The sequence below is a fragment of the Alosa alosa genome, chromosome 22, assembly GCF_017589495.1.
Source record: "Alosa alosa isolate M-15738 ecotype Scorff River chromosome 22, AALO_Geno_1.1, whole genome shotgun sequence".
In the NCBI taxonomy this organism is placed as follows: Eukaryota; Metazoa; Chordata; class Actinopteri; order Clupeiformes; family Clupeidae; genus Alosa; species Alosa alosa.
Genome location: NC_063210.1, coordinates 22544801 through 22554800, shown reverse-complemented (window position 1 = coordinate 22554800; position 10000 = coordinate 22544801). Strand labels below are relative to the sequence as shown.

The window sequence follows — 10000 nt, the reverse complement described above, 5'->3', positions numbered from 1 at the left end:
CATTGTTCATCTCTTTAAAGGCTTCATTTAAATCACAATGCATCCTCTGTGGTGTTTACTCCCAGATCAATGCTAATGATGACCGTGGCGTCCTGGTGGGTCGCTGGCAAACGCCGTACACTGGCGGAGTGGCCCCCACCCACTGGAACGGCAGCGTGGACATCCTGCGGCAGTGGTACAAGACCTCCTGCTCCCCCGTCAAGTACGGCCAGTGCTGGGTGTTTGCTGGGGTCATGTGCACAGGTGAGACCTGGAACTGTCGTGAACATTCTAATTCCATCACTATGGTAATAGTACTGGGGTCATGTGCGCAGGTGAGACCTGAAACTGTACTAAACATTCTAATTCCATCACCATGGTAACAGTACTTGGGTCATGTGCACAGGTGAGACCTGGAACAGTACTAAACATTCTAATTCCATCACTATGGTAACAGTATGGGGGTCATGTGCACAGGTGAGACCTGGAACTGTCAATTTCAATTTCAATTTAATTTCACTTATAGAGCGCCAAAACATTACACATGTCTCATGGCGCTTTACATAGTGTTAAATAAACAGAGAGAGCCCATGAGTAACAGGGGCGAGAAAAAACTCCCTAGAATTGGGGATACATATAGGAAGAGACCTCGGGCAGATCCACGACTCAGGGGCCCAACCCATCTGCCTAAACATTCTTATTCCATCACTATGGTAACAGTACTTGGGTCATGCAGAGCCTTATAGATAGATAGATAGATAGATAGATAGATAGATCTATCTATAAGGCTCTGGCGTCGTGTGCACAGGTGAGACCTGGAACTGTCCTAAAAATTCTAATTCCATCACTATGGTAACAGTACTGCTGAGTGGCAGCCCTTTAAAGCAGTGAACGTCCAAGTTACATTTTTCACTAATGTCAAACATAATACTTTTCAGAAATGAATGTAAAATGTAGATTATGTAATGCAGAACTAATGGCAGAAAATCAGATGGAAGAAGTTCTCTATTTTTTTTCTTCCAAATAAAGTGCCACGTGTCACCAGAGGAAGTATTCTCTGTCATTCACTACCACATAGGCTATGTGGCTCATGCTGACTAGAAGCTTCATGTCACCAGAGGAAGTCTCCTCTGTCGGTTGTTACCACATGCTATCTGGCCTATGCCGACTCATCTGGCTTCATGATCACCTCGGTTGAGTTCAGCCCGTAGCCTACTAAACATAGCCTGATGCCTGATTTGCCCTCTTCCTGGTGTAAAATTATGTCTACCTTTACAAGAGCAGAGCAATCCCTTCAATCAAAGCTCAATCAGGCTGTTCTTTAGGCTATTGCCTGCTGTTTCACTCAACATTCAATTCATCATCAGCAGCCAGCTGCTCAAATGTTGATGTTTCACAATTTTTGTCTGTGTGTGTGCATGTGCGGTGTGTGTGTGTGTGTGTGTGTGTGTGTGTGTGTGTGTGTGTGTGTATTTGTTATTAGTTATGAGGTGTTTGGGAATCCCATGCCGTGTGGTTACCAACTTTGATTCTGCGCACGACACCGATAAAAGCCTGACCATTGATGAGTACTACTCTAACCATGGGGTACGACCCAAGGAGAGCCACGACAGTGTGTGGTGAGTCTGCTTATGGAAATAAATCAGAAATGACAATGTTAATATGTACTGAATATGCTGTGCAAAGGTTTTAGAAAGTTTTCTCAGCACGTTTATTTATTTGCCATTAGAGTCCAGGGGGGTATTCCAAGTACGTGGTTTAGTGACAAACCTGAGTAGGTTAACTCAGAGTAAGTGGTAAACCTCCTACAACAAGAGCCCTATGGTATTGTTTTGTTAGGAGAATGAAGCCACACAGCTCTTCTATTAGGAGGTTTACCCCATACTCTGAAAAAAAAATAATTGTGCAGAATTGCAAACTAATTAAACAGTGGAGTCGTCATCTACGTAAAAGTAAAGGCCTCCTCATATAGATGCCGACATGAGTATGGCGTGCTCTGCTTTCGACGTTGGATTACATGAGATTCCATTGTTTTCAGTAGAGCCCTGCCTGTGGTGGACGGGTCCATTCAGAAATGGCACGCACTCGCCCGATATTTAAATACACCCGACCGCAACTCGAACTGCTTCAAATTAACTTGATTACTCAAGTTAATGTAGCCTAACATGCAGGTTATCCTTACTGAGCTTTGTAAAACACATAAACGAGTACAGAGAGCCCTCCTTATCAATCAGTTCAGCCTACCCATGACCTCCCTTATGTCGTGGATATTTGTCTTAACTAGTACACTCTAAAAAGTGAAGTGTTAAAATGACACATTGCTGTGTGTGCTCAGGGACAACACATTTTGTGACAATTTCAACACAGCAATTGTGTGGAGATAGCTGAATTGTGTGGCTGGCTGGATGAAAGACAGTTTAAAATACAGGATGTTTTTGTTCGATAGCTGAAATTTGACTTTAACCTTTCACCCAGCCACATAATTGCGGTGTTGAAATTGACACAAAATGTGTTGTCCCTGAGCACATACAGCGATATGTCATTTTAACTCATCACTTTTTAGAGTGTATTACACTAACACCGAGGGTAAGGTACAAAGCTTTATCCTCTGAAGAGAAGGCTCATCTGAACATAACAAGTGTTTGCGGTCTGAGAAGCGCCTGCCTTTCCGTCAGCTGTTTTGTTTTAGGTTTTTAGGTTTTCGGTTTTCTTTAGTTTTGCTGACAGAAACACTTGCAGTTTGCAGACAGTTACTCGGGTTGTGGGTCACAACTTCACATGTCAAATTACCACATAACCAGTTGAAATGAAGAGAAGACGGAACCCTTCAGATGTCAGGGCTTTCAAGAGGAACTTTTTAACGAAGTAACAAAGCCAATTAAAAGTATGACAGCCACAAAAAAGGCACAACCTACATGGCTCATCACCAATGTATGGACAAACTTCGATAGTGAGGCGGCTCCTTCAGGCCGATGTTCTCAGCTACAGTAGGTGGCCTTATCCTGGGCGCTGCTTAAGGTCATCTGTTTACACATCAATGTCTTTCGTTCTCTCTCCACGTGTGTGTGTGTGTGTGTGTGTGTGTGTGTGTGTGTGCGTGTGCGTGTGCGTGTGATATGTGTGTGTGTGTGTGTGTGTGTGTGTGTGTGTGTGTGTGTGTGTGTGTGTGTGTTCAGGAACTTCCACGTGTGGGTAGAGGGGTGGATGAAGCGTCCAGATCTCGCTGCAGGGTCTACATATGATGGCTGGCAGGTGCTGGACGCCACCCCACAGGAGAAGAGTACAGGTAACACACACACACACACACACACACACACACACACACACACACACACACACACACACACACACACACACACACGCACACACACACACACACACACACACACACACACACACACACACACACACACACACACACATAAACACACACACACACTCACACACACACACACACACACACACACACACACTCATAAACACACACACACACACACACACACACACACACACACACACACACACACACACACACACACACACACACACTCATAAACACACACACACACACACACACACACACACACACACACACACACACACACACACACACACACACATGATAGTGATACTGACACTCTAATGCTAATACTCTGATACTCACACTAATACTAACACACACAAACACACGCACACACTTGCAAATGCACATGCACATGCACACACACTCATATGTATGCGTGCACACACACACACAAGCTACTGAAATTCCTTGTGTCCTCTCTCGTAGGAGTGTACTGCTGTGGTCCATCCTCTGTGAAGGCTGTTCTGGAGGGACACACTGACCTGAAGTACGACGTGCCGTTCGTCTTCGCTGAAGTCAACGCCGATCGAAGTTCGTGGATGCTCATGAAAGACGGCTCAAAGCGGAAGCTCCATACTGACTCCAGATCAGTTGGCCGCAACATCAGCACCAAAGCTGTGGGCAAAGATAGACGAGAGGACATCACAGCCAACTACAAATACCCAGAGGGTGAGGGGGGGCAACTACAAATACCCAGGCGGGCGAACTACAAATACCCAGGCGGGGTGTATCACAGCCAATGCTTCAGGTTCAAATATTGAGCGGAAGTTTATACGCGGTTGTGAGGTGTCTGAAAAAATAGTTCCACAATATCAAATAAGACGGCTGGAAATCATACAATCATACATTGCGCCGATACATTTGATTCTAATAATCAACGAACACCACTAACCACTCGGTGAGTTGCACAGTTTTGAAAACGAACGTTAAGGGTTGTTTTAGGACATGTTTGAGCATGCCTGTTGGCAGCCACTCTGAGTAGTCAAAGCCGATTCAAAACAAGTCAGAAAAGTCGAGACAAGACCAATCATCAAAATTTCGGTGTCCACTCTAGTTCATCCAAAACAAACCAGAAAAGGGACTCAAAGTGCTAAATACCGGAATTTTCCTTTAAGTATAAGTATATATACTCTTTTGATCCCGTGAGGGAAATTTTGGTCTCTGCTTTTATCTCAATCCATGAATTAGTGAAACACACAGTGAGGTGAAGCACACACTAATCCCGGCGCAGTGCGCTGCCTGCAACAACAGCGGCACTCGGGGAGCAGTGATGGGTTAGATGCCTTGCTCAAGGGCACTTCAGCCGTTCTTAATGGTCGGGGCTCCAGTACCGGCAACCCTCCAGTTACAAGTCCGAAGCGCTAACCAGTAGGCCACGGCTGTGCACATTCGTTCGTTTGTGAGGTTGAAAGGGTCTATAGTGAAAACATCAACCATTGGCCTGACTGGTTTTCCTGCCCTACATGCTGATCCCGGTTGGTTCTTGTTCCTCAGGCTCTAAGAAGGAACGTCAGGTGTTTGAGGAAGCCGTGCGGAGAGGAAACAAGACCAAGCCCCGTCCAGAGAAGCCGGACAAGCCAGAGCCGGCCGCAATGACGCTGAAGATCACGGAGGAGAGCCAGGCGGTCATGGGGCAGGACATCGTGCTGTGTCTGGTCCTACGCAGCGAGCAGGCCGACCTCGCGGGAGCTCAGCGTCCAGCTCAACGGCCCAGGCCATGAGGTACACAGGTGTGCCAGACAGCCAGGTGTGGTGCGAGGAGAAGGACGTCGTGATTCAGCCCAAAAAGGGTGGGTGTACCTGATACCTGAATATAGCTGAAACCTGAAGATACTTGAAACTGGACTTTACACAAGTGCTCGAGTTCTTTTAATATATGAATGAAGTGTTTACATTTCTTAATCTGAATCTTATCAGCGGTAATGGCACCATGCCAATGTAATTCTGTGTGTGTGTGTGTGTGTGTGTGTGTGTCTTTTCAGATGTTAAGGTTTCTATCCGGATCCCGTTCTCTTCGTACGGGACCAAAATGCTGGACAACAACAGTCTGAAGGTGTCTGCAGTGGTGCAGGACAAGCAACACCCAGGAGACGGCTACCTAGCTGAGAAGAACATCGTGCTGAAGGAGCCCTCACTCACCATCCAGGTTTGTCCACACTGATAATGTTGATGAAAATGTTGATTTCCCAAAGCAGGGCTGTACAGTGCTACATATAAAGTATGTAGCACATGCTACAAAAAAAAATCAGTCTGTCGATCTACGGATGATTTACGAGCTTAGCACTGGTGACTACTTATCTAAAATGTTTTCTAGATTGTAGCCTACAGATGAGGTGTTTGTAACTACTGTGACACTCCGGCAAATGGAGATGTGCGACTTGCGACTTTGCCGAATGTCCCTTGTTTAGGACACACCTACCTTAATTAGGCCTATAAGTTTCCGCGTCTCATAAAGCGTGAGTGCAGGAAAGGAGCGAGACGTGACCAAAACAGTGCTGCAGACAGGTCGTTTAATCCCTGGATTACAGTCCTAGTTAGTTAAAAACGTTAGCTTTTCCGCACCTGCCAATATCCTTCCCCTCAGGAATCCCTGCCCGTCTGACTGACTGAACTGGAGAGACGTAGGCCACGGATTAAATTCCTTGTTTGCTGTTGTAGGTCATCCGCTGAGAGCCCATACGTAAACTGACTGTTTAATAGTTTCCATACTGGTGTTTGACGCTAAACTGTCGAATAGTTTTCATACTGGTGTTCGATACTAAATTTTCTGTTTAATAGTTTCCATACTGGTGTTTGACGCCACCAGTGAAACGAACCCTTGTAATTTCACTGATTATGCTCATTAATGAAATGTCACCTTACTAATTCAAAGGGTTTAGTAAATGAGCATTTATGCATTTCTAAGTCCTGTGTAATGTGCCTGACTTTCCCTACTTTCCTTTCCCTTATATTTGAGCTAAGAAAGACAGACCGTTACATAAAAATATTATATAACGATGCGAGGAATTTTGAGGATTGTGCAATTATTTAATGAAGTATATCTGTACCTAGGCACCCAGCACATGTAACCAGTTTACGGAGGTCATTGCAGAGGTCGTCTTTCTCAACCCTTTACCCAGCACACTCAGAAATGGCGTCCTCACGCTAACAGGCAGTGGACTGTTGGATCACACCGTGGTGACCAGGTAACCCACACGCATGCGCACACACACACACACACACACACACACACACACACACACACAAACATACACACAAACATACACACACACACACACACACACACACACACACACAAACATACACACACAGACACACACACATGTTAATGTTAATAATGTTGCATCTCTAGCCTGGCTCCGCCCTCCTACGTACTTCCGCTCAATTTTCATTTTCCTTTAGTACGTTGTCTGGGATTTCAGTATATTCGCGGTTTTTCTTAAATTTTACCTGTCCAATCAGCGAACAGAGGGGAGTGGCTGAGAACGATGACGTTGAGGTTGTACGCTTGTTTGAGCATGACTTCTAGGAAACTAGGATCCTGTCTACCCTAACCCCCCCCCAACACCGCCCTGTGGAACTGCACTGTGACTGCGCAGCCTAACGTGTTGCTGCTTCACATCAAGCCTGATATACTTGAAATTACTGCATACTGCATATCAATGTAAATATACAGGTCACACAAGCACAAGTTTAAACTTCATGTAACTGTTAAGACTATATAAATATACAACACAACTACCTCTATTTTTTTTTCATGCTGCTGACACAGTGGCTGTGTGATAACTTAATTTGGCCTGGATCGTGCAGGACATTTCAGAATGTCGAGTGTGTAATCCATCATAAATGGCTAGTTTCAATGTAAAAGTTAGCTGGACAAATGAAAGAAAACAAGAAGGATTCAGTGAAGCATATCGTCATATTTTAGAACCTTCAAAATTAGAAAACTGATGCAACTGAGATTGAGGACAACTGCACATAGAGTAGAACGTAGGCCTATTGTCCGAAGGAACTTACATTAAATGAGGAGATATTTGCTGAATGTCACAAAAAGTGTTACAGAAATTGCTTGGCATCGTTTATTCAATGGCTCTCTACCAAAACACCTGTAGTTTCTGGAGGATCTAACGAGAAAGCACTTTCGTTTGATAAATCAGCCAGTACGCTTAGGCCTAGTAGACAAATAACTTTCAGAAATAATCTGTACTGCAAAAACGAATGTTGGTGGGTATTTAAACTATCTAGCGGGTGTTTTAACAGCTGCAAGAAATAGAAGCTTCATGGTCTTTATGTTCTGGTTCGTAAATTATTTTCATAAAACTTTAAGTTGCCCTAACTTTACTCTCCAAACTCTTCACTGCACTGTAGCCAATTAACTGACAGTATGATAGTAGGCCTAGGCTATTTATTTTCTGTAGGCTACAATAAACACATTTATTTTTCAACTTTTTGCAATATTACGCGACTTGGCTACTGAGCAAATCAGCAGGAGAGAGAATGCACGTAGCCTAATGCATGGCGTGTAGCGCAGTGTGTGTGGCTATTAGGTTACCAACTAACACTGTTAGCCAATTCACTAACTTAAGACTTCAGTGCCATCAAATACAACGTTTTTTACACAACAAATACAGAAAGGATGGAGGCAGCAAAAGTAGAGGGGTCATTTCAGATGGGGCAAGAACAAGGTGAATTTGTATGCTTGTCAAAACGTAGTCCTACCCTGCATTAGAGGAGCTGATCATCATACCAAGCACACTCGCTGTTTAGTCATACACCACGGTAAACTAAACCTAAACAAACATACAAACTAAAAATCTAAACTAAACATACAACACGGTAAACTAAAACTAAAATGTTACAAAGGTGGCAAAATTAATATAGTCTATTATTAGCCATGACATTACTAGGCTATGAATCGGTTTTTTTTGGGGGTTACAAACTTATTCAAAATCATCCCCCCCTCTGGTTTTTACACAAATCGCACCCTGGTCACGACCAAACGTCACGACCAAACGTTAGCGATTGGTTATGGCAGATCCAGAGTGGCTCTGGGCAGATCTATCTGGACAGATAAACTTCAACAGAGTACTCGCCTTTAAGGAAGTTAACACTTGGCAATAGAAAGTGGCCAGACTCTCTGTACGTTATGAAATGTATGAGAGACTGATAGGACCAGGCTAGTGCTTCTCATGACGGTGGAAACATTTGAACAAGAGTGTGTGATCCCAATGTGTCTCTGAAAACGCAGATATACTCACTATATTATCAATTGTCATGTACACAACTGCCCTTTTGCAATGTGTTGTTGCAATGTGTTGATGGATTGCAATAATGGACGGTTCGACCTGAGTTACTTGCAGCCCCAGCTGTTACCTATTGCCAGAGCCAGTGCTGTGTTTTCGAACACTTGAGTGTTTTCGAACACCCCCACAGAAGAAGCAGCTAGAGGGCTGTGACCAAGGGTTTACAAAAAATGGCAAAAAGTTTGTTTGATTAGAGTGACGGACTGCACCTCTGTAATTATACCCCAGGTGCACTATGGCAAATGTATTCCATTCAAAGAGCTCTTGTATCTGTGTCTGAGCAGAGAGAGTGTGACTGTTCCCCTGATGATGTGTTGACCTTTGGTGGTGTGTATTCCCCTGACCTCTGGTTGACCTTTGGTTGCTCTTTATGACCATATACACACTCACTCACACAAGTCAGCTAAATTCCATGTTGTTGTCATGTGAAAAAATGACTGCACCCGCAATAGCATTTCAAGATTTCTGCAAATACCTCCATCCTCACCAAAATGGAAAATGTTTCTGTGCGATGCGCACTCACTCCCCCACAGTGAAGAGGTCATGGACTTCTCTATTTGAGTCACTGAGCAGGATTCTATGGTGCACGTCTCTCACCATGTCCTGTGTTACATGGCAACTGGCACCCATGTTAACTGGCTGCGTTGGTGACGTTTCACGAGGTATGACGTTTCTTTGACAGATGTGGCCGCTTGCAGATTTGTCACTTTCTGATGGAAACTGGAGACGAACAAATACAAATATGCATGACATATTTAAAGGTCAAAATTGTCTGTAGCAGGCCTACGCTACATGCACTGGACCATGAATATGCCACCAAAAAAATAAATACCTAAATAGCCTAATAATAACTCCACGTGGGTATCGAACCTGCTTCCTAAATGAAACCTCTTACATCAGTGGTTCTCAAATGGGGGTACGCATACCTCTGGGGGTACGTGAAGGCATTCCAGGGGGTACGTGAGATTTAACCCTTAGAAGCCGATTGATGCAAAGTGCGTCAAAAAGTGCGTCACATGAGGAGTGAACATGGCCACCATCACTCTTATGGAATGTGTTCTGGGCTCAAAGGCTACTAATGTCCTGTCACAGACAAATACCAAACAGGAGAGAAACTGCTGATGACCAGCTTTAAGTACCTTTGCACTATCAAGGGGAGAGTGGTGAAGTGTGGTCATCTTAACTTAAGGCAGCTATGAAGTTTATTGGACAGGGAATGTATGGTTTATTGCACAGGGAATGTTTATTGCACAGGGAATGTATGGTATGCCATAACAGTCCCATAATGGGTCTGATTTAACCCTCTTTACCGTGTTATGGTTATGGTTATGGAATTTAGCAGAAGTTTTTGTCC

At 44.2% G+C, this 10000-nt stretch overlaps 1 protein-coding gene across 1 annotated transcript in view; it reads left to right on the top strand.

The window, feature by feature from the left end:
* Positions 1-5079, top strand: part of LOC125288043 (protein-glutamine gamma-glutamyltransferase 5-like) — an 8359-nt gene extending 3280 nt beyond the window's left edge. Inside the window, 5 exon segments of the mRNA XM_048234147.1 lie at positions 66-243; positions 1463-1598; positions 3156-3265; positions 3770-4012; positions 4838-5079. Of these exon segments, the coding sequence (XP_048090104.1) occupies positions 66-243; positions 1463-1598; positions 3156-3265; positions 3770-4012; positions 4838-5064 (894 nt within the window). The 3' untranslated portion in view covers positions 5065-5079.
* Positions 5080-10000: the final 4921 nt, after the last annotated feature.